Below are 25,854 nucleotides of genomic sequence, written 5' to 3'. Positions count from 1 at the left end.
AAAACAAGCTGATACGTCTTCTGGTTTTATATGTAAGGCCAAAAGTATGTTTGAGCCATGTAGTATAATTTAGTATTCTTTTGTCATTGTTTATTTTATTGATTAATTGTTTTGTCATTCAAATTAATTCTACTGTCAAGTTTTATGTGAATAAAAGCCTAATTTTGTAAAAGGCATTTTTACTACAATTTTATTCACATAAATATACCAAATATACAATGGAGAAGTACTTTAGACCTGATAAACTAGAGGCTGATCCAAACTCCCAAACTGCCGCCAAAGAATTTAAACACTGGTACGAAACATTTAAGAATTTTTTGGAAAGCAATAAATCTACAGAAAAATCGCTAGAAGATAAAGACAAGTACATGCTTTTAATCAATTTTGTCTCACATTCAGTATATGATTACATAAGCGAAGCAAAAACATACATTTCTGCTATCAAAATTTTGGAAGAATTGTATATTAAACCTACAAATGAGATTTACGCAAGACATATTCTAGCTACAGGAAAACAACAAATAAACGAATCTATAGATCAGTATGCTCAACAGTTAAAGCTTTTGGCTAAAAATTGTAATTTTAAAGCAGTTTTTTCAGAAGAAAATAAAAATGACTATATTCGTGATGCTTTTATTAATGGTCTCGTTCAATCTAATATACGTCAAAGATTACTAGAGTTTAGTTCTTTATCTTTGGACGAAGCATTATCTAAATCTAGATCTTTAGAAGATTCTCAAAAACAATCTGATACATATCATGCAGCATTAAATAATATAGCATCTTGTAGTCATCCAAATTCAGAACAAACTACTTTAGCTTCTGTTCAAACAAAACCTGGTCAGACTTGTTATTTTTGTGGACATCCAAGACATCCTCGATCTGTATGTCCAGCAAGGGCTGCGATTTGCCAAAACTGTCATAAAATTGGACATTGGTTTAAAATGTGCATGCAATCAAAGAAAAGTCAAACGAGATCAACTTATGCATCTACAATGGTAATCGCTTCTTCAATGGAAACGCCTCAATCGCTTTCAAAATGTATAGCCAAAGTAACAGTTAACCAAATTGATGCCAACGCTTTAATAGACACTGGAAGCTCAGATACTTTTTTAGATCATGAATTCGCTATTGAAAATAAGCTTGAAATTTTTCCAATACAAGGGGTCCAAGTTTCTATGGCATCTATGTCATTCTCAGCTAATATTCAAGGCTATTATTTAATAAACATTCAGGTTGATAAAGACAAATATGATCAAACAAAAGTTTTAGTTTTATCCAATCTTTGTACAGATGTGATTTTGGGTCAAGATATTATGAAACAACATGAAAGCTTAGAAGTTAAATTTGGAGGACCAAGAAGACCTCTTAAGATATGCTGTCTTACTGAAGCTAAAATTAAGCCACCTTCGTTGTTTGCCAATTTAACAGAAAATTGTCACCCTATTGCTACTAAATCTCGCAGGCATTCACAGGAAGATGAAGAATTTATTAAACAAGAAATAAAACGTCTCCTTAAAGAAGAAATTATTGAAGAAAGTAAATCACCTTGGAGGGCCCAAGTGTTGGTAACTAAAAACGAAAATCATAAACGTCGGATGGTAGTTGATTACTCTCAAACAATAAATAGATTCACATTACTTGATGCTTATCCGTTGCCGAATATTGATTCACTGGTGTCTAAGATAGCAAAATATAAAATTTTTAGCTCAATTGATTTAAAATACGCATATCATCAAACACCAATTTACGAATCTGACAAACAATTTACAGCTTTCGAGGCAAGTGGAGGCCTTTACCAATTCCGTGGTATTCCTTTTGGAGTTACCAATGGAGTATCATGTTTTCAGAGAGCCATTGATTCTATCATAAAAAAAGAAAATCTACAAGGTGTTTACGCTTATTTAGATGATGTAACAGTTGGTGGTGAGGATCAAGATAGACATGATTTAAATTTACAGAATTTTTTAAATGCTGTTAAAAAATATGGGTTAACTTTAAATCAAAATAAATGTCACTACAATCAAAAAATTATAAATATTTTGGGATATACAATAGAAAACTCTACAATGAAACCTGATCCAGACAGATTGAAGACTCTACTAAATTTACCAGTTCCGAATGATTCTAAAAGTCTTCAGAGGGCACTTGGAATGTTTTCACATTACTCAAAATGGGTTAATAATTTTTCAGCAAAAATTAGAGGTCTTATAGATTGCAAGAAATTTCCATTAGGTCCTGACTTGGTATTTGCTTTTGAGGAGTTGAGAACTGATATAGCTAATGCACTTCTATGGACAAATGATGAAAAAGAAATTCTCATTGTTGAAACTGATGCTTCTGAATTTGCTATTGCTGCCACTCTGAGTCAATCTGGAAGACCCGTTGCTTTTTTCTCACGTACCCTTACAGATTCTGAACGAAAACATTCTGCAATTGAAAAAGAAGCATATGCTTGCGTTGAAGCATTGAAAAAATGGAGACACTATCTTTTAGGAAGACAATTCAAACTAATCACAGATCAGAAATCAGTTTCGTTCATGTTTAATACAAACCATACAAGTAAAATCAAAAATGAAAAAAATTTGCGTTGGCGTTTGGAGCTTTCTTGTTTTAAATATGATATTATCTATCGTCCAGGAAAGGCTAATGATGCAGCTGATGCACTATCAAGAATATGCAATAATATAAATAATACAAGCAAGTTATATCAATTACATTCAGATTTATCGCATCCTGGGATTACTCGTAGGTATGCACCATTTTGTAAAAATTCGAAATTTACCTTATTCTTTAGATGAAATTAAACACGTAATTACCTCTTGTCCAATCTGTGCAGAAATTAAACCCAGATTTTATAAGAAAGAAGATGATACACATTTAATTAAATCAACAGCTCCGTTCGAAAGATTGAATATTGACTTTAAAGGTCCAATACCCGGTTCTTCTAGAAATTCTTATATGCTTACAATCATTGATGAATTTTCAAGATTTCCATGGGCTTTTCCATGCTCAGATACATCCAGTCAGACAGTAATTGAATGTTTGAATCAAATGTTTTGTTTATATGGAATGCCGGCATATATACATTCTGACAGGGGAACTAGCTTTACTTCACAAGAATGTATTAATTATCTACACTCTAAAGGAATATCTTCAAGTAGAACAACACCATATAACCCTGGAGGAAATGGTCAAGTCGAGAGATACAATGGAATTATATGGAAAGCAGTGAATCTAGCATTGAAAACCAAAAATTTAGACATCACTAAATGGGAGACTGTTCTACCAGATGCTCTGCACTCTATAAGAAGTTTACTGTGTACAGCAACCAATTGTACACCTCATGAACGTTTGTTTACGTATCAGCGAAGATCAACTAGCGGAACTTCTATTCCATCATGGCTTAAAGATTCAGACAAAGTATTACTAAGAAAATTTGTTCGAAAAAGTAAGTTTGATCCTTTAGTTGAAGAGGTTGATCTTTTAGAAGCCAATTCAGATTACGCCTTAATACAGTATCCAAACGGAAAGAAAAGTACAGTTTCAACGAAGCATTTAGCTCCTAGAGGTGACCTGAAATTATTGAATCAAGATAATGATGAAGATGAAAATGAAAGTCCAAATAATACACTAGAGAATTCCACTACTGAATCAATACCAGAGGACATAGAAAATTTATCTATTCAAGAACCCAATCAAGTACCTGATGATAATCATGAACCAAGATTGGAAAATTCAGATTTTCAATCTAGCCGTAAATCAGCTAGAACTAAAAATAAACCACGATATTTGCAAGATTTTGTTCAAAAATAGGGCCGGGTGAATGTAGTATAATTTAGTATTCTTTTGTCATTGTTTATTTTATTGATTAATTGTTTTGTCATTCAAATTAATTCTACTGTCAAGTTTTATGTGAATAAAAGCCTAATTTTGTAAAAGGCATTTTTACTACAAGCCACTTACCTCCTACAGAATAATTTTTATATTCTGATTCAGGAGTACAAACATTTCTATACCAAGCTTGGTGTAGGTGAAATTTACAACCATGTATTTCAGTGTTCGGACACATTTCAATGGTTGTATTATGTATAGCCTTTTCAAAATCTTCAAAAATTTTACTAGCATTAAACTCAATTTTGAGAGCTTTAAAAATTTCTGATTTTAACAAATAAAAAATATTGTAAATTTCTGTTTTTTTTTGTTTGGCAGTAAACAGTATAATAAAGAAATATAATGCCCATTAATTAGCCCATGAATAGTGAATAATTGCAAATAATATGTGGTACAGTAAGAAAATGTGCCATCCATATAATAAAATTTAATGTGGCTAAAAGTCTTATATTTGTTTCACAACTAAATACAATTATCCTACTTTTGACACAGTTTATAAAGAGAAAATTTTCCCTCTTGGTCTTGGTTATTTTTTGAGCACACCTCTTCACAAATTCTTGAACCTCATCAATATTGGAAGTAAGTCGATCAGGAATCATTTTTCGTCGATAATTATATATTTTTTCTCATGTAACTGACAACAATCGTAGTAATTGTTTCAGACAAATTAGCTGCAAGCGCTTGGCATATAATTTTTGCTGGTTTTTCAATAATATTCTCTTTGGCTTTACGTTTACAATAGTTAGACATAATTTTTCGATCTAACTTCTGGCAATCTGGTTTATGATTATGTTGTAGGCTACTTCTAGATATTGTAAAATTTGCACCAATAGTAAAAAAATTTAAGTATTTTCGATGGGAAATAAGCCACAATTTTACCAAAAAAATAAATTTATTAACGTTTCGACGACCAAGTAATAAATAAAAGCCCATTTATTTATTACTAAATAAACATTTTGGTTTATTTAGTATTATTTTGTATGTTGACAACGACACCCGACTTGGGCGTCGCAACGTTAATAAATTTATTTTTTTGGTAAAATTGTGGCTTCTTTCCCATCGAAAATACTTAATTATAAAAATGCCATAAGGAAATAGCTTCAGAACAACAGTAAACAATTTCGCACTACAAGTTGTTTTATCCTCCAGAACACTTACTTTTTAAAACTTTCACTTTATAAAAAATAAAATTTTCAAATACCAATACCGCGTAAGGTTTACCGCAATCACTTTCTATTAAACATGCCATTTTTGTCAAAATTGCAATTGTGACTAAAAATAATATATTATAATTAATTAATTGTTATAAGTAGGTATTACTACCTACTGTAATTTAATAGTAGATAAATAATTCAATTGAATGCCATTTAGTAAAATCTACCTGAAATAACTGAAATAACCATTTCGGTCTTGGTGAGGAAAATACCTATCGGATTATGACATACCCTTCTAAACGCAGGTAAAAGATTATTTTGGTGAGGAAATTACACCCGCCGCATTTGGTATTGTTAAGTGGACAAAAACAGATATAGAAGCTCTTCAGCGAAAAGTACGAACACACCTCACAAAGGCACAAAAACACCATCCTAAAAGTGCAGTAGAAAGAACAAAATTACCACGGAATCTAGGAGGAAGAGGACTTATGGATATATGTGAGCAATTAGATAAACAAATTGCTAATTTAAGAACTTATTTTCAGATGCACGCTGAGACATCTACTCTACATCGCGCTATCTGCGCAGTAGATGACACAACACCGATCAAACTGAGGGAACCAGAAATGCGCATAAACCACCTTACTAAGGACGAAAAAGTGCGCGCCTGGTTGGGTAAACCTCTGCACGGGCGACATCCCAATGAGGTCAGCCAAGATTATGTCGACAATATAGCGTCGAACTACTGGTTGACATCAGGAAAGATGTTCTCTGAGACGGAGGGTTCATTACTGGCCATTCAGGATCAGGTTATACCAACCAGAAATTACCTGAAATATATCATCAAAGACCCTCAGGTTCAAAACGACAGATGCCGATATGGATGTAAAGCCCAAGAAACCATCCAACATCTTACAGGGGGCTGCCAGGCATTTGCTGCAACTGAATACAAGGAACGGCATGACGCAGTGGGAAAAATCCTTCATCAAGAGATAGCTATCAAGCTGGGACTTCGCCAAACAGACCATCTCCCGTATTATCAATACGTCCCTGAGAGTATGCTTGAGGATGACAACTACAAGCTATACTGGGACCGCACTGTGCTCACAGACCAAACCGTGGCACATAATAGACCAGATCTCGTACTAGTTAATAAATTAACAAGACAAACAACACTAATTGATGTGGCGATACCTAACAACAATAATCTACGTAGTAAATTTACTGAAAAGATCGCCAAGTACAGAGATCTAGAAATTCAAATACGAAGGCAATGGAGAATGCAAAGTACCCAGACGATACCGATTATTATGTCTACTACTGGAGTCATTCCGAAGACCCTTCTCGAAAGCATAAAAAAGCTGGGTCTGAATGAACATCTTTATAAGACCATGCAGAAAGCTGTACTACTCGCGACGGCCAGATGCGTACGAAAATTTCTGGGAGATACACCTGCATTCCAAGTCACCTAGGGCTCGATAATACGGAAAGAGTCCCACCAGAGCTCAATCCTTTTGATACTGTAGGTATCTGGGATGAGTCAATTTTCCCCTTAGAGGGAGTGTGAGCCGTATGGCTAAATCTGGATAATAATAATATAAACAGATGCAGCAAAGAAAAATCCGAGAAAAACAACAAAATATAAAGTCCTTAAAAGAGAAGGGAAGTGCATTCATAGAAGAAGAAAGAAAATTTATGAAAATAGAATACTGGAAGAAGCATTAAAACAGGAAAATCAAACAAGAAAATTCTATAAAACTCTGAATAATGCAAGAAAGGAATTCAAACCAAGGCTAAGACTATGTAAAGATAAGGAGGGGCACATACTCAATACAAAAGAAGAAATATTGAAAAGGTGGGTGGAACACTATAAAGAACTACTTTCCATCGAAGTAGAAGATCCAAATCAATCACCCCCAGGAGCAACCAACAATACACTATTAGAGCCTCCATCAATTCAAGAAGTACGGGATGCAATAAAACACCTAAAAAAATAATAAATCTCCAGGAAGTTATTGTATATCCGCGGAACTTATTAAATATGGAGGTGCTACTCTGAATAATCAAACAGATAAAATAATACTGAGAGCCTGGAATGAGAAACAAATCCCGGAAGAGTGGTGTGTTGGAATCGTTTGCCCGCTACGCAAAAAGAGTGATCAATTGGAATGTAGAAACTATGGGGAAATAACCCTCCTTTATACAGCTTACAAAATATTTTCGAGTATCTTATATTATGGTCGCCTAAGTGCACATTCAGATGAGATTATTGGAGAATATCAAAGCGGTTTTAGGCCTGGTCGATCAACAACAGACCAGATTATTGTGCTAATGGTAGGGGAGCCCAAGCGGGGATTTTTGCAGTTACTCGAGCGCGTCAGATTATCATATGGAGAGAAACCTGGTATCCTACAGATGTACCTCTACCATATATTAGCTCTTAACACAGGGGAGTTCGTTAAGGGGGGCCCGAAAAAGAAATCTATCCTTATAAAAGCTCGAAATTGTCAGATTAAGATAAGGTAAATTAAGTACATGCAAAAGAGTGTATATTTCAAAAATCTGACGATTTGAGCCGGGCGTAAGGAAATGGGTGAGTCCCAAAGTTTCACAAGAAAAAAGCGAATATTTCGCGAAATGAATGACAGATCGAAAAACTAAAAAATATGCGCTCAATATTTTTTAAAAATCTATCGAATGATACCAAACACGACTTCTCACGGAGATGGGTGTGGGGTAAATTTAATATTTTAAATACGAATCCCGCGATATTTCGCGAAATGAACATCAGATCGAAAAACTGTAAAATACGCTTATTTAATATTTTTAAAAAATACATCGAATGGCACCAAACACGACCCCCTACGGAGGTGGGGTGGGGGGTTACTTTAAAATCTTAAATAGGATACCCTATTTTTTATTGCAGATTTGGATTCCTCACGAAAAAATAAGTAACTTTTATTGGAAACATTTTTTCGAGTTATGCATAGATGGCGTTATAATCGGAAAAGACGATTGTTGGAAATGGAAAATTAAATTAAAAAATGGCAAGCGCCCACTAAAATGGAAAATGTTACTTAACTTTTTTGGTTTTAGGACCTACTCTTCACAACCCACTAGGTCTCCAAAGCGCTCGAGTGACTGCACATTTAGCGTACTTTGCTCCCCTACCATAAAGTAAATACTGGAAAAAACCAATGAATTCAATATCGACACATACCATCAAATTGTATGAAGCCATGGATAAATTCCACATCCCTGATATACTGATAAGATTGGTTAAGGCTGCAATGCGTAAAGTTGTTTGCAAAGTCGAAATACAGGGCGAACAATCACAGGCGTTTGAAACGAATGTTGAGCTGCGACAGGGAGATGCGCTGGCGTGTTTCCTCTTCAACATAGCTCTGGAAAAGGCGGTCAGAGATGCCCGAATAGACAACAGAGGAAATATTTTTAATAAACCATCCCAAATTTTGGCATATGCAGATGACGTGGACCTAGTTGCCCTCACAAGAATTGTATACCTCCTTCTCAAATGCCTCAAAAAATATGGGCCTGAAAGTAAACGAGGAGAAAACTAAGATGATGGCATCAACACTCAACAATAGAGCCAGAAACATCGGTCACCAATTCTCTGTTGATAACTCTACCTTTGAAGTGGTGGACAAATCCACATACTTAGGTTCCCTGATCACCAAGGAGAACGCCATGACGAAAGAAATCAAGCGAAGGATAATCCTAGCGAACAAATGCTATTTTGAACTGAGTAGACATATGAGAAGCAGAAACTTAAGCCAAAAAACAAAAATAACCATATGCAAAACCCTTATACAACCAGTGTTGACATATAGATCGGAGACATGGACCATCTCCAAGGCAGATGAAAACTTTCTGCTTATATTTGAACGAAGAATCCTGAGAGCAATATTCGGTGACATCTGTGAAAATGGTATTTGGAGGAGGAGGTACAACTACGAGGTATACCATAGATATAAACATATATTTGATGGTAAAGACGTAGTATCTCTTATAAGACTAAGACGGGCAGGACATCTAGCAAGATCACAACATAACAACCCCTCCTAGAAAAATCCTTATGTCACAACTTGTGGGAAGTAGAAATAGGAGTAGGCCAAAACTTAGATGGAAGGATGGTGTAGATGAGGATGGGAGAAAAATAGGCGCAGCAACGGTTGGCAATGGATATAGACTGGGAGATATTATACAGAAGTTCAGCCACAATTTTCTCAGTCCTGCCTTTTGCAATACTGGAAGGGTAGACCAAGTACTTACAATCTATGGAAACATCTACAAATTGCCTGTGACATTTTCCTGTAAAAATTAGATTCTCCCAAAAAATAAAAATAGGGTTTTGCGATGAATTTATAAGTCCTGCCATATCCGTAGATAGACAGGATACTATCGATTATATGAAGAAAATTTTTTGGACAGGAGGGTTGCAACCGGGGTAACGGAGTATATGTGTATATAAACATGTAAGGAAAATAATGAAATTTTCATGATTTTCTAGGTCCTGCCAACTAAATAAACTAAACAGATTTATTTCAAAATGATCAAAAAAAATATTGGCATGACGTCTCCTAATGTTTAAGTATACTTGTCCCTTGGAAAATTCTGCGGAAAATTTTCACCCTGATTCCGTGATTTTCTTAGTCCTGCCTTTAAAAAGTTATAATACTCAAATACAATCAATACCTTTTCGGTACTCGGCAGGAAGGTTAAACGGTTCTTGTAAGACGGCAGGAGTCCTAGATTTGTAAGAAAATTCGTGAAAAAGTCAACGATTTTCTGAGTCATGCCATTTTGCACATGTTTCAAGAATCTTAATATAAGTCTATTTACAAAGAGGCAGGATGGTTTTATGGTTATTTTGTATACAGGGTGGGACATTAGTGTGACAAAGTCCAATTACTCGTTTGTCGTAAGATATACGAAAAAAGTTATTTAGGTAAAACATGGGCCACAGATAGGACTATGATTTAATAGTATTTTCTAATATACAGGGCTAGCCGTTTTCACAGGGTGACATAAATTTATGTTTTTTTAAATGGAATACCCTGTATATTTTTACATTTTTGGATTCTACTCGATGTTCTCTTTAATAAAATATGGTGTTTTGAAATATTATACCAGGTAGTTTAAAATATAATTACGTTCTTTTGTTAATTTTGTAGGAACATTCACACCCTATACATATTGTTAGTGATTTGATATCCAAACTTCTATTAATTTATGTTTAAACGATTTTTAATATAGTCTACTATTGTCAGTTATTATCTACTAAAATGTTTAATTTTAGTATACGGGGTTGGTTGAAACTCGGAATGAGTATTTTCGGAGTTTTCTTAAATGGGACACCCTGTATTTTAGTATTATAATAAAATGATATTTTATGGTACCTTTTATTTGTTAAGCATTTTCTGTACCATATTTATATATTAATTTCGGCAGTAAATTGATACAGACAGATTACTCAGGTGGTTTTTGGGGTTTCTGAACAAGAATGTCACATTAGAACAGATCTTTACCTAGTGCTCGGGGTGACTAATATACACGCCATATTCTTAAATTTCGAGGTTTTCAGACACTAAAGTGATGCAAGTAGATTACTCGAGCAATTTTGTGGTTGCTGAACATGAATACGTCATCAGAATCGACCTCCAAAAACTCTCTGGGATCAGTCACCCTGGGCACCAGGTGCTCCGAGGGTCGGTTGTAATGTCATATTCGTGTTCGGCCATCCCAAAAACCCTCGAATAATCTGTTTTCTTTAATTTATTGCCGATATCCCACGAAACTCAAGATGACGTGCCTTAGCAGCAACTCTGGGCACTAGGTGATTCGGAGGTCGGTTCTGCTTGCGTATTCGTAACTCCAAAAACCTCCCAAATAACAAAATTTTACCCTTAATACACTGATTTTGACAGGTTTATGCACTTTTGGATGCATGTTATGCACTAAAATGCAATTTCCACCCATTCTTATATTGTACACCTTTTATTTGAATTTGAAAAAAATTTAAAAAAAATTAAAAAAAAAACGGTGTATTGGCCGACTTAAAGCAAGAGTAACTTTTAGTACTAGAATACCTCATAATTTAATACTCTACTCTCAAAAATGTCTAAAAATTTAAAGACCAATAAGTTATGAGATAAAATATCCGTTGATCTACCCAAGACGGATGCCTATGACCAGTACTAGAAATTCACAATTGATAAAATCGATTCATCTCTGGAAGAGAAATAAACGTAGCAGTTTTCGTTTTCCTAAATAGAATTTTTCTAAATTCTTTTAAACAAAAAACCAAAAAACGAAAAATTTTTCAAATCGATTTTTCTAGCACACTGCGTATTCTTCTTAGTTAAAGCAAAAGTACCTTTTAGTACAAAACTATCCCAGAATTTAATAATCCAGTGTCAGAAATGCTTAAGAGGAAACAGTAGCGATCAACAGGTAGCGAAACCGCGTTTCAAGATTGCGGCTATAATTTTGAATATTTTTTCGAGATATTTGGCACACGTATTCGTAATATAATAAAGAATGGCGGTACAGAGCCCAATTTGAAAAATATATTAATATAAGGAAATTACTCTATAATTAAATACAATATTAAAAAACGAGCCTGTACCGCCATTAAGAAGAACAAAAAAAATACACTTTCTTCAAATAAACTTTTTTATCCGATGCCTAGATTTTGTGTCATTTTGGAACTACTAATGAAATAAAAAATTTTAGTAGTAAAAGGTTAGAGCCGTAGAAGGTTACAACTCCTAATCAAGACCGATTTTTGACACTTCTTACACTGAGACAAAGGGGACTTACGAATAATAACAAACCTTTACTGGAATCAAAGAGCACAAATTGTAATAGATAACGAACCCAGTCCAGAAACTGAAATCAGGAGAGGAGTTAGGCAGGTAAGTGTTATGTCTCCATTACTATTTAATGTATATTATAGTGAAGACATTTTTGAAGAAGCACTACTATCTCAAAGTAAAGGAATAATAATTAACTGAAGATCTATTAACAACATAAGATATGCAGATGACACCGTGATTATGGCAAGCTCTGCGGAACAACTTCAATTACTGCTAAACAAAACAAACAGTTTCTGTGAAAAATATGGACTAAAAATGAATACAAAAAAGCCCAAATACATGATAATAACAAAGAAAACAAATATACAAACAAATATACATTTGGGAAATGTACCGATAGAAAGGGTTGAGAAATACAAATACCTAAGAACCTGGATTTCAGTCAATAATGATCAAACAACAGAAGTAAGGACTAGGATAGAAATAGCAAGAAATACGTTTGTAAAAATGAAAACAATTCTCTGCAACAGAGACCTTAGATTAGAACAGAGAGTAAGTGCTTTGAGATGCTTACGTGTTTTCGATACTGCAATATGGACTTGAAAGCTGAACATTGAAGCAAGAACACATAAATAAGCTACAGTCCTTTGAAATGTGGTGTTACAGGATGATGCTTAGAATAGCATGGACAGAGAAAAAAACTAACACGGAAGTATTGCGAGAAATGGACAAAGAATACGAAGTTATAAACACAATAAAAATAAGACGCTACGGAGACGACGCAATATTGATAGCCCAAGATGAAGATAGTCTGCAAAGATCAGTCCACAGATTTAACATAAAATCAAAAGAATTCAATATGACAATTTCATCTCAGAAAACCAAAACAATAGTAATCAGTAAAGAACCAATCAGATGCAAAATATAAATTGACGGTATCAGTATTGAACAAGTAATGGAAGTAAAATACCTTGGAATTACATTGTCAAGTTACGTAGACCTAGACAAAGAAGTGAGAAATCAAGTACAAAAAGCAAATAGATTGGCAGGATGCCTTAATAACACTATATGGCGAAACCGACATATTAACACTGAGATGAAGTCAAGAATTTATCAAGCCAGTGTAAGACCAATAATAACATATGCATCAGAAACAAGACCCGATACAGCCACAACACAAAGACTACTGGAAACGTCAGAGATGAGAGTACTAAGAAGAATTACAGGAAATACACTGAGAGATCGAAAGAGGAGCGAAGATATTAGAAGACAATGTAACGTACAGTGTATAAACGAATGAACACTAAATAAAAAAAAAGAATGGAATAGCCACATAGCTAGAATGGGGGAGACACTTGTGGTCAAAATAGCACGAGATAAATCACCAATCGGTAGAAGAAGTATCGGCCGACCGCGCAAAAGATGGAGTGACAACCTTCCATAGAGGTATCAATCCGCCAATGAACAAGCAGAATTGCTTATAAAGAGGAAGAATAAAAATAAGAAAGTTAAAATATCTGAGACACGTAATGAAGGGACGGCGATATGAACTGCTAAGACTGATCATACAGGGAATGATAGGAGGAAGGAGTAAAGGAAGAAGGAGAGTGTCCTGGTTGAAGAATTTAAAGGACTGGTTTAAATACAGTTCTATAGAACTCTTCAGAGCAGCGGTAGATAGGGTAAAGATAGTGATGATATCCAACCTGCGATTGAGAGACGGCACTTAAAGAAGAAGACACTGATACAAAGGTTTGTTAGCAGTACTTCTCTACAAAATGATTTGTTATATCGTTACTTTAGAATCAGGTAAAATACGATAAGGAGAATACTTGCCGCAAACTACCTGTGCACTGGAAGAAAACATGTTGTTTAGAATAATGACGATTGGAAAAGAACATTGTTCATCGATGAATTCAGGTACTGTTTTTTGTTTCTGATGGCAGGCGGAACAGAGTGTGCATAGGGGCTGCGGAACGCTACGCACAGTGGAACACTAGACTAACTGTACTGTATGGTGGCGGCTCGGTAATGGTGTAAGGTGGGATTAATTTGGAGGCTCGTACAAAGTTATAATAGATCACGGGCGGCTTAAAACACGCAGGTACATTACAGACATTTTAGAAGAGCATGCCAATTTTAGATTTATTCAACATAATGCTAGGCTACACATTAGTCCAAATAATGAAGCTTAAAATAGGACAAAACCTCGCAATTTTTACAGAATGGATCGATTTGCTTGAAAAGAGAATAAGTAGTGGATAGTCCAGGGATCAAAATCTATATGATGCCAAAAAGCGCTTTACCATGGGGGTAGTTGCCACTATATCTCGGGTTTTTTTTATATTTTGACCGCAAAAGTTGGTAAAAACGTTCATTCTAAGCAAAAAACGTTCTATACATTTTTTTAATGCAATTAATAGTTTTCGATTTATTCGCTATCGAAAGTGTTAGTTTTATATCGAAAAAATCAATGTTTTTAATTAATAAGTTTTCTGCTAATAACTCCAAATTTTTCGTTTTATCAAAACAACTTTACTTAACAAAAATGTACCTTTTGAAAAAATAAACAAAACCGTTTTCTTTAATGTTTTTTAAGACTAATGGTAATCGATCTATACTTTATTATATGTTAGCCCTTCTTCGTCAAATGCTACATGTTGTAGATTCAAAGTCAAAAGACTAATTATTGATAATTGATTATTGATAATAATTTGTTGAAACTAATTTAAAGTATTTAAAAATATCTATCTCCAGAATTAAAAAAAGTCTCTATCTCAAAAATTAAGTGGCTTATATTGAAAAAAATATCAGTCCCTATTTTTTCAGCCAAAATGTTATCGGAAACAACCCCCTAATCACCACCCTAATTAAAATTAGTCTTTGAACTGATTTCGTCTCTTTATTTATGTACTATTAATAGGTTCTAGAAATTTGACCGGCTTAGAATGACTAGTTAAAAAAAATGGAGTTAAAAGCGAATAACGAATTTTTGTATTTTGGTAAAAAATGCTTTTTTCTTCAGAATAGAAAGATTAGCATAAGAGATACCAAAAAATGTTTAATTATGAAATTGTAGCTTATTTAATTCTCAAGAACTTGATTTGCAAAAATTTTTCTACGGCAAAAATTGAGTGAGCTATTGACAGCTAAAACTTTTAATAACATGCAAACACCACATTTACCAATCCTTTCAAAGTCACTTTTTTTGCGATTGAGGTTTTTAAAAAGATTTAATATAAATAGCCTTATAGATCTTATAAAAACCTACAAAATTCTTTTTTACCAAACTTTTTTAGGTAAAAAATAAAATAATTACAGTTAAAAAATCAAAATATTTTGTTGAAAAAAAAAAGGAGAAATCCAATTGGAAATATAATAATGTAAGTTAGTGGTGATTTTAGTCATTGACATTATTCATTCTTCTATATTTACGTCTTATTAATAGATTCTAGAAGTTTGACTCATTTAGAATGATCAGTTTAAAAAAACTGGAGATAAAAAAATAACGAACTTTTTTAGTTTGGTAAAAATGCCGTTTTCTTCAGAATAGAAAGATTAGCATCAGAGATACGAAAAAAATGTTTAAATATAAAATTGTAGGTTATCTAATTTCCAAGAACTTGGTTTGAAAAAATTTTTTCTACAGTAAAAATTGACTGAATCGTAAATGATTATGTATATCGAAAATCATTGATTTTTTAGATATAAAACTATGTAACACTTTCGATAGCGAATAAATCGAAAACTATTAATTTTATCAAAAAAATGTATAAATTTTTTTTTGCTTAGAATGAATCTTTTTATCAACTTTTGCGGTCAAAATATAATAAAAAATTTCCACCCCCGAAATGGGGTGGCAACCACCCCCATGGTAAAAGCGCCTTTCGGCATCATATAGATTTTGATCCTTGGACTATCCACTACTTATTCTCAAATTGTTAAGCAAATCTATCCATTCTGTAGAAATTGCGAGGTGAAAAGCTTCGGTTCCTGGACTACATTGCTATAATTGTGCAGTGATATCGTAAGGAGGTTGGGATTCCTGTCACGGTTTGGCCTGCGAGAAATCCCGACCTCAACCCAATATAACATGTTTGGAACATAATAGGGATACTACTACGACAACCACTACCTAATTGACTAAATTCATTAGATCAACTGTTTTTGAGATTATTTAAAATTTGGGAACAAATTGATCAAGATGAAATAAGAACGATAATTCTTGAGAGATCGTTGTCAAGCAGTAGTAAATGTCAGAGGAGGCAACACTCGCTACTAGTTTAATTTTCTTAACCTGTAAAGATTTCCAATTCAATTCAATTTGATTTTACCAGTAGTTAAAGTTCTTGTTGTCCTTAGTCAATATCATTACTTTTGTTTATTGTTGACACTCAACAGATTGCAAAGTACTTTTAAATAAATAAAAAAAAATTAAAAAAGTGAAAGATGGTTTTTGATTGTTTTAGATTCAGAGGGATGCACAGTCCCTGGACAGCTGTTTCTGTCTTATAGGCTTCCTCAGCAAAGCAGCGTGCCACCTCTGAAGCAAAAACCAGCTGGCCCATCTATTTAAGGAAAATTTTAAAGATCATTGAAATCCCCATTGGGACCCCATTGGGGGTCTCTTAAACAAACTGAAAAGTCCCAGATGCAGAAGTCACCATTATAATAAAAATTAAAATGGTAAATAGTTATTGAAATCTGAAACTTTTCTTGTTGGAAGTTCTTTCTGGTGCATCCTTAATCTGCGACTTTTACAATTTATAAGACAGCAGACGACGGATATAGAAAACACAAAGGACTCTACTATATGCAGTCATATTCCGTTTTCATTCGTCTAGGAAAAGGGCAGAAATAAACTTCCTAGTACTCAAATCTGAGTAAAGAGAGAAAAGTAAAAGATGGTTTTTGCTTGTTTTCGATTCAGAAGGATGCACAATCCCTGGACAGCTGTTTCTGCCTTATAAGCTTCCTCAGCAGAGCAGCATGCACACCTCTGAAGCGAAGACCTATTTAAGCTAGCCCATCTATTTAAGGGAAATTTTAAGGATCATTGAAATCCCCATTGGGACGCAATTCAGCGACATCTCTTAAACAAACTCAAAAGTCTCAGATGCAGAATTCATCATTATAATAAAAATTAAAATGGTAAATAGATATTTCAATCTGAAACTTTCCTTGTTGGCAGTTCTTTCTGGTATATCCATAATCTGTGACTTTTACAATTTATAAGACAGTAGACGACGAATATAGAAAACAAAAAGACTCTACTATATGCCGTCATATTCCGTTTTCATTCGTCTATGAAATGGGCAGAAATAAACTTCCTAGTACTCAAATCTGAGTAAAGATAGAAAAGTAAAACATGGTTTTTGCTTGTTTTCGATTCAGAAGGATGCACAATTCCTGGACAGCTGTTTCTGTCTTATAGGCTTCCTCAGCAAAGCAGCGTGCACACCTCTGAAGCGAAAACCAGCTGGCCCATCTATTTAAGGGAAATTTTAAAGATCATTGAAATCCCCATTGGGACGCAATTCAGCGACATCTCTTAAACAAACTGAAAAGTCCCAGATGCAGAAGTCACCATTATAATAAAAATTAAAATGGTGAATAGATATTTAAATCTGAAACTTTCCTTGTTGGCAGTTCTTTCTGGTATATCCTTAATCTGTGACTTTTACAATTTATAAGACAGCAGACGACGGATATAGAAAACACAAAGGACTCTACTATATGCAGTCATATTCCGTTTTCATTCGTCTAGGCTAAGGGCAAAAATAAACTTCCTAGTACTCAAATGTGAGTAAAGAGAGAAAAGTAAAAGATGGTTTTTGCTTGTTTTCGATTCAGAAGGATGCACAATCCCTGGACAGCTGTTTCTGCCTTATAAGCTTCCTCAGCAGAGCAGCGTGCACACCTCTGAAGCGAAAACCAGCTGGCCCATCTATTTAAGGGAAATTTTAAAGGTCATTGAAATCCCCATTGGGACGCCAGATCTCTTAAACAAACTGAAAAGTGCCAGATGCAGAAGTCACCATTATAATAAAAATTAAAATGGTAAATAGTTATTGAAATCTGAAACTTTTCTTGTTAGAAGTTCTTTCTGGTGCATCCTTAATCTGCGACTTTTACAATTTATAAGACAGCAGACGACGGATATAGAAAACACAAAGGACTCTACTATATGCAGTCATATTCCGTTTTCATTCGTCTAGGAAAAGGGCAGAAATAAACTTCCTAGTACTCAAATCTGAGTAAAGAGAGAAAAGTAAAAGATGGTTTTTGCTTGTTTTCGATTCAGAAGGATGCACAATCCCTGGACAGCTGTTTCTGCCTTATAAGCCTCCTCAGCAGAGCAGCATGCACACCTCTGAAGCGAAGACCTATTTAAGCTAGCCCATCTATTTAAGGGAAATTTTAAGGATCATTGAAATCCCCATTGGGACGCAATTCAGCGACATCTCTTAAACAAACTCAAAAGTCTCAGATGCAGAATTCAACATTATAATAAAAATTAAAATGGTAAATAGATATTTAAATCTGAAACTTTCCTTGTTGGCAGTTCTTTCTGGTATATCCTTAATCTGTGACTTTTGCAATTTATAAGACAATAGACGACGGATATAGAAAACACAACGGACTCTACTATATGCAGTCATATTCCGTTTTCATTCGTCTAGGAAAAGGGCAGAAATAAACTTGCTAGTACTCAAATCTGAGTAAAGATAGAAAAGTAAAAGATGGTTTTTGCTTGTTTTCGATTCAGAAGGATGCACAATCCCTGGACAGCTGTCTCTGCGTTATAAGCTTCCTCAGCAGAGCAGCATGCACACCTCTGCAGACCTATTTAAGCTAGCCCATCTATTTAAGGGAAATTTTAAGGATCATTGAAATCCCCATTGGGACGCAATTCAGCGACATCTCTTAAACAAACTCAAAGGTCTCAGATGCAGAATTCATCATTATAATAAAAATTAAAATGGTAAATAGATATTTAAATCTGAAACTTTCCTTGTTGGCAGTTCTTTCTGGTATATCCATAATCTGCGACTTTTACAATTTATAAGACAGTAGACGACGAATATAGAAAACAAAAAGACTCTACTATATGCCGTCATATTCCGTTTTCATTCGTATAGGAAAAGGGCAGAAATAAACTTCCTAGTACTCAAATCTGAGTAAAGAGAGAAAAGTAAAAGATGGTTTTTGCTTGTTTTCGATTCAGAAGGATGCACAATCCCTGGACAGCTGTTTCTGCCTTATAAGCTTCCTTAGCAGAGCAGCGTGCACACCTCTGAAGCGAAAACCAGCTGGCCCATCTATTTAAGGGAAATTTTAAAGATCATTGAATTTTCCATTGGGACGCCAGATCTCTTAAACAAACTAGAAAAGTCCCAGATGCAGAAGTCACCATTATAATAAAAATTAAAATGGTAAATAGTTATTGAAATCTGAAACTTTTCTTGTTAGAAGTTCTTTCTGGTGCATCCTTAATCTGCGACTTTTACAATTTATAAGACAGCAGACGACGGATATAGAAAACACAAAGGACTCTACTATATGCAGTCATATTCCGTTTTCATTCGTCTAGGAAAAGGGCAGAAATAAACTTCCTAGTACTAAAATCTGAGTAAAGAGAGAAAAGTAAAAGATGGTTTTTGCTTGGTTTCGATTCAGAAGAATGCACAATCCCTGGACAGCTGTTTCTGCCTTATAATCTTCCTCAGCAGAGCAGCATGCACACCTCTGAAGCGAAGACTTATTTAAGCTAGCCCATCTATTTAAGGGAAATTTTAAGGATCATTGAAATCCCCATTGGGACGCAATTCAGCGAGATCTCTTAAACAAACTCAAAAGTCTCAGATGCAGAATTCAACATTATAATAAAAATTAAAATGGTAAATAGATATTTAAATCTGAAACTTTCCTTGTTGGCAGTTCTTTCTAGTATATCCGTAATCTGTGAGTTTTACAATTTATAAGACAATAGACGACGGATATAGAAAACACAAAGGACTCTACTATATGCAGTCATATTCCGTTTTCATTCGTCTAGGAAAATGGAAGAAATAAACTTCCTAGTACTCAAATCTGAGTAAAGGGAGAAAAGTAAAAGATGGTATTTGCTTGTTTTCGATTCGGAAGGATGCACAATCCCTGGACAGCTGTTTCTGCCTTATAAGCTTCCTCAGCAGAGCAGCATGCACACCTCTGAAGCGAAGACCTATTTAAGCTAGCCCATCTATTTAAGGGAAATTTTAAGGATCATTGAAATCCCCATTGGGACGCAATTCAGCGACATCTCTTAAACAAACTCAAAAGTCTCAGATGCAGAATTCATCATTATAATAAAAATTAAAATGGTAAATAGATATTTAAATCTGTAGCTTTCCTTGTTGGCAGTTCTTTCTGGTATATCCTTAATCTGTGACTTTTACAATTTATAAGACAATAGACGACGAATATAGAAAACCAAAAGATTCTACTATATGCAGTCATATTCCGTTTTCATTCGTCTATGAAAAGGGCAGAAATAAACTTCCTAGTACTCAAATCTGAGTAAAGATAGAAAAGTAAAAGATGGTTTTTGCTTGTTTTCGATTCAGGAGGATGCACAATCCCTGGACAGCTGTTTCTGCCTTATAGGCTTCCTCAGCAGAGCAGAGTGCACACCTCTGAAGCGAAAACCAGCTAGCCCATCTATTTAGGGGACATTTTAAAGATCATTGAGATCCCCATTGGGACACAATTCAGCGACATCTGTTAAACAAACTGAAAATTCTCAAATGCAAAATTGACCATTATAATAAAAATTAAAATGGTAAATGGTTATTTAAATCTGAAACTTTTCTTGTTTGAAGTTCTTTCTGGTACATCCTTAATCTGCGACTTTTATAATTTATAAGCCAGCAGACGACGAATATAGAAAACAAAATGGACTCTACTATACAGTCACATTCCGTTTTAATTCATTTCATCCGTTTTCATTCGTTTTTCAGTTTGTTGTAAAAAAAGATTTAGTTTTTAATTAAAGAACGAAAGGACAACAAAAATTTTTCATTACGATTGAAACTATAATTTTAAATATATATATATATATATATATATATATATATATATATATATATATATATATATATATATATATATATATATATATATCGCTCATCCGGAAGAAAAGTAACGTAACTAAAAAATGCATAAATCGAGATATATTGTTAAATTGACTCCAAATATTCTATACTTTTATCAGGAAAAATGTCACATAGATATTTACTTCCAACTTCGAAGGATGGAGGTAGCGTCATTATTCATTTGATGGTAAAATTAATACTTTAATTCTGGAACAACGACACTTTTCAGTTATGCTCAGACATTCGACGTGAACTTATCGTTACTACAAAAACCGTTGTATTTTGAGAAGTGTCCTAGGTATTTTTCGTTAATTTTAAAAGAGTGGCCAGTATTTTAAATGAAAAGTAACAAAATTCTGATCTTTTTTCTTTGTTAAATCAGAAGTCATAGCTTGGCTTTGCCTCTTACATAATTAGAAACCTTTACTTATCTACATTCTTCGTTTTTAATGTGTAAATTTTAGCAGTTACCGTTTAAAATTTATAGTTAAATTAAGATCTAAAAAATATATTTTTGTCTCCCCTGAAAAACGTGGATTTTTGAGTTGGGACACTGTTCTTCCGGATGAGCGATATATAAAGGGTTGTCCACAGCTAATGCCGTTTTCCTTCCTTCAGCCAGGACTTCCATTTTTTTCGATCTTCCCAGTCTCCGTCTTCCAATCCTGTCTTAGAAATGGCTTCGTCGACTTCATTTTTCCAATATCTTCTCGGTCGTCCTCTTCTTCTTGGTCCTCTTGGGCTCCATTCTGCAACCTTGTTTATCCAAGTGTTTTCTGCTCTGCGTACGTAACCGTGCCATTTTTCGCTTTCTCTCGTCCGTATATTGCAAGGCATCTTTTTCCATTTCCATTCTTCTCCTTATCTCCTCATTTGTTATTATGTCTCTTCTGGTGAGACCACAGCATCTTCTCCAGTATTCCATTTCGGTTGCCAGAATGCTCTTTTGGGTTTTTTGTTTATGACACAAATTTCTGCGGCGTATGTCATGATGATCTCTATCATCAGATGCTATGTATTTTCTACGTTTTTCTACGTTATTATACGGAGTAGAGGCCTGGACATTTTCCGAGGCTTCTTTGAGAAAACTCGAGACATTCGAGATGTGGTGTTACAGGCGCATTTTGAGAATTGTGTGGGTGGATCGTGTGACTAATATTGAGGTTCTACGTAGAATAGGCAAGGAATGCGAGATTATTAACAAAATCAAAGAGCGCAAACTAGAATATCTTGGCCATGTTATGAGGAATGAACAGATATGTGGCTTGGTGCAACTCATTCTTCAAGGCAAGGTATTTGGAAAGAGAGGACCTGGGAGAAGAAGAATATCTTGGCTTCAAAACCTGAGAAAGTGGTTTAATACATCGACAACCGGACTATTCAGAATAGCAGCAAGCAAAGTTAGGATAGCCATGCTGATCGCCAACATCCGGAACGGATAGACACCTTAAGAAGAAGAAATATCATGGTGATTCTTACTATTGTTTGGTATATAATTTTTTTTGTTTTTCCCTTGATGTTCTTATTCCAGATTACATTATGGAGTGGTCTGATGCAAGAGCTTGTTTGTCCCAATCTATTTTTTATTTCTGCTTCTGTTGTTCCGTTTTTCGACATTATAAAGCCCAAATATTTAAAATTCTTCGTTCCTTTTATTTCAACTTGTTCTTATATTTCTAAGTTTTTTACGTCTTCTTCCGATATTGCTAAGTATTACGTTTTCTTCATATTTATTCCCAGGCCCACCTTTTTGTATTTCTATTTTAGTTTTCTTACCATGTAATTGATATCCTCTTCATCGTGAGCCATCACCACCTGATCGTCTGCGAAACATAATATGTAGAGATAAATCGTCCCTCGTCCCTTATCGGTATTCCCATACCCCTACATTTTGTCTTACAAGTTGTTAGTGCGTGTTCTAAAAATATTTTAAATAGAGTTGGTGACGTTGGGCATCCCTGTAGTAATCCTTTTGTTGTTTTAAAGTTAGCAACTACCTTGTTTCCGATTTTTATATTTACTTCATTTCCGCTGTACATATTCTTGATTGCTTGTGTTAGGTTAGGTGGTATCCCTATTTTAGGCATTGCTTTGTACAGTTCTTTCCTTGGCACGGTGTCATATGCCTTCTTAAGGTCTATAAACGCCATGTGTACATCTTTGTTCTTAGCTCTTTTTTTCTCTATTGTCTGTTGTATTGTATGGATATGATCTAGACATGATTTCCAAGCTGTGAAACCTGCTTGTTCTTCTCCGATTTTATCTTCTATATTATTGTTGTTCCTGAGGATCCTGCCATAATTAATTCCTGAATATCCTGTATAATTTCAAAAATATACGTTAATTTTGGCGCGCAGTGTATTATTATTCCCCTTGTATGCGTAAAAATCTACAAAAAATTAAGCTGATACCGTTTAGTAATAATCAATATGTATTATAGGAAATTTACTATAATTGTTTCTTATTTATTTGTGACATCCTTTGAAAAGAGTGCGGAGAAATCATCCACGTTTTTTTGCGAAAATTCGTACAGAAAAACTCCAAACAACAACACATCGACTCGTACCTGTTCGAATCAAAACGAAATGGGAAATATAAATAAACAGATCAGCGTGGTATCTCTCCAATTTTTAAATAGTGATAAGATTACAGTGATAATAATGTACAACATAATGAGAAGCTCAAGGCCGGCGTGAATAGCTGAATTACACTATATTAAGTTTGTAATTTAACACTATCCTGAGTGTAAGTCTGCAGTGAATACTCTGTATGTGATGGTTGTGATGCTAAACGTGAAATCTTTTGCATTGTTTCGGAATTAGTGCGTTCGTTTTAGTTAATAAAAAATATATTAGTGTTTGCAAAGTGTCAATAAACTTGGTTGGGTTCGGACTCGGAAGCACATACCTACCGGGTAAGTGGCAGAAGTTGCTACAGTTTCCAGGATTTATCGTATCTTTTTCTTATCTGCAGAATACATTTATTTATTAACAAATCCTTCTTTTATGCAAGTTGTTTTGATAATAAAATTTTCTGGGTGACAAATGTTTCCCTATATTAGTTAATATTTAACCTTTTTTTGCAACCAAAAAGTACAAATAGACGTACAAATCATCGCTTTTAGGTAATATAGGGGAGTGCATATAGATTTTTACTTCGGAAAAAATCAAATAAGACAGAACTTTTTGTAATTTCATTAAGAAATGTTTAATAAACAACATATCAAAAAGTTCTACTCGAGAAGTGGGTGCTTCATTTTTTATCAAACAAATGAACTACGAAGTTTGATGTTTTTTTAAATAACTCAGAAAATATAAATTTTAGAACAAAACTGACTTGACCATTGAAAAATTCAGAAAATTTTACAAAAAAAACCTTATATAAAGAATTTTCTAAAATTAAATCTGTATCTTCTATAATTTTTTATTTATAACGCTAAAGTCGCCCTTCTCACAAACATTGGCGCACTGTAAACTAGCGTACGGCGAAGTGCACGGTTGAGTTATTTTAATGTAATTCTTTAACTAATAGATCAAATGAAATTTTACACATTGAACCTAAAAGAAGAATAATTAAGCTATCTTATGGTTATAATAAAAAGAAATAAAATGTATGGGCATAAGTACCGTGGGGGCGGAAAGTGAGCCTTACATGAATTTTGTTTAAAAATGATTTATAAATGTGTAACTAATACAATTTTTCTTATAAATCCCTCAATTTTGCCCAACTTGCATTGCAAGCATCATACTAAATGATGTTTCATTCAAAAAAATCTCAAAAATTTAATTCAAATGATATGACGTCTTAAAAAATGTAATTTTTGAAATCTTCGTAGTTTTATAGAATTAACACAACTTTAAGACGATATTACTCAAGCTTGAACAGATCTATTACAGTTTTATAATTGCTTTTTTAAAGCTTATAATGTAATCTTTAAAATGCACTAAGTTTAATAATAACTTCAACAATAATAAATGTTCAGCAAAAAAATTTTTTATCTCTTATACAGTATGTCTGCGTAACTGGAACCTATTGATAACTTTTTTATTATCAGTTTTACGAAAAAAAGTTATTCTTTATAAAATACTCTGCATCGTATATAATCTAAGATACAATCATCAAATATTAAATTTAATGAATTCTATACGAGGTATGGCAAAAAATATGAATTTCACTCAAGAGTAAAGTATCGTTAAATTTCACAATATCGAAAATTGTTATTAAGAAAAGTTGTTTGGAATTAAAAAAATTGTTTTAGTGTTTAATTACATCCTTCTAATTAAAATATTGTGAATAATAAAGGCACCTCTTAAGAAAAATTCATATTTTTACATACTTACCTCGTATAAAATTAAAAAAGTTTAATATCTGATGGTTGTGTCTTAGATTTTAGACCAGGGAGAGCATTTTATGAAGAATAAGTTTTTTTCGTAAAAGTGATAATAAAATAGTTATCATAAATGTAATAAAATGATGATAAATATCCGTAATTTTAGAAAAAATTGAAAAAAAATTTTCGGTTTGAATAATGTAATTGTATATTTAAACATAGTTTTTAATTTCAAACAAGTTTTCATAATAGCATTTTTTGATATTCTGAAATATAAAGGTATTTTACTCTATAACGAAATTCATATTTTTGACATAACTCGTATAAAATTGATAACATTTAATATCTGATGGTTGAGTTTTAGATTTTTGACTATCCACAGCATTTTATAAAGAATAACTTTTTTTCGTAGAATTGATAATAAAAAAGTTTTCCATGTGGTTCCTAGCTATGCAGACATACTGTATAAGAGCTTCTGCATAAGAATTTTCAAATTGCAG

At 33.7% G+C, this 25,854-nt stretch overlaps 2 protein-coding genes across 2 annotated transcripts in view; both read left to right on the top strand.

The window, feature by feature from the left end:
* Positions 1-218: 218 nt before the first annotated feature.
* Positions 219-25,854, top strand: part of LOC114335144 (uncharacterized) — a 47,870-nt gene continuing 22,234 nt past the window's right edge. The window contains exon 1 of the mRNA XM_050662863.1: positions 219-1,235. Within this exon, the coding sequence (XP_050518820.1) occupies positions 219-1,235 (1,017 nt within the window). The remainder of the gene's footprint in view (positions 1,236-25,854) is intronic.
* Positions 23,745-25,854, top strand: part of LOC114333043 (cGMP-dependent protein kinase, isozyme 1) — a 286,543-nt gene continuing 284,433 nt past the window's right edge. The window contains exon 1 of the mRNA XM_028282878.2: positions 23,745-23,938. The gene's annotated coding sequence lies outside the window, so the exon portion shown is untranslated. The remainder of the gene's footprint in view (positions 23,939-25,854) is intronic.

This window comes from Diabrotica virgifera, chromosome 1 (genome assembly GCF_917563875.1).
Source record: "Diabrotica virgifera virgifera chromosome 1, PGI_DIABVI_V3a".
Classification (NCBI taxonomy): Eukaryota; Metazoa; Arthropoda; class Insecta; order Coleoptera; family Chrysomelidae; genus Diabrotica; species Diabrotica virgifera.
This window is presented reverse-complemented; position numbering and strand designations above follow the sequence as displayed.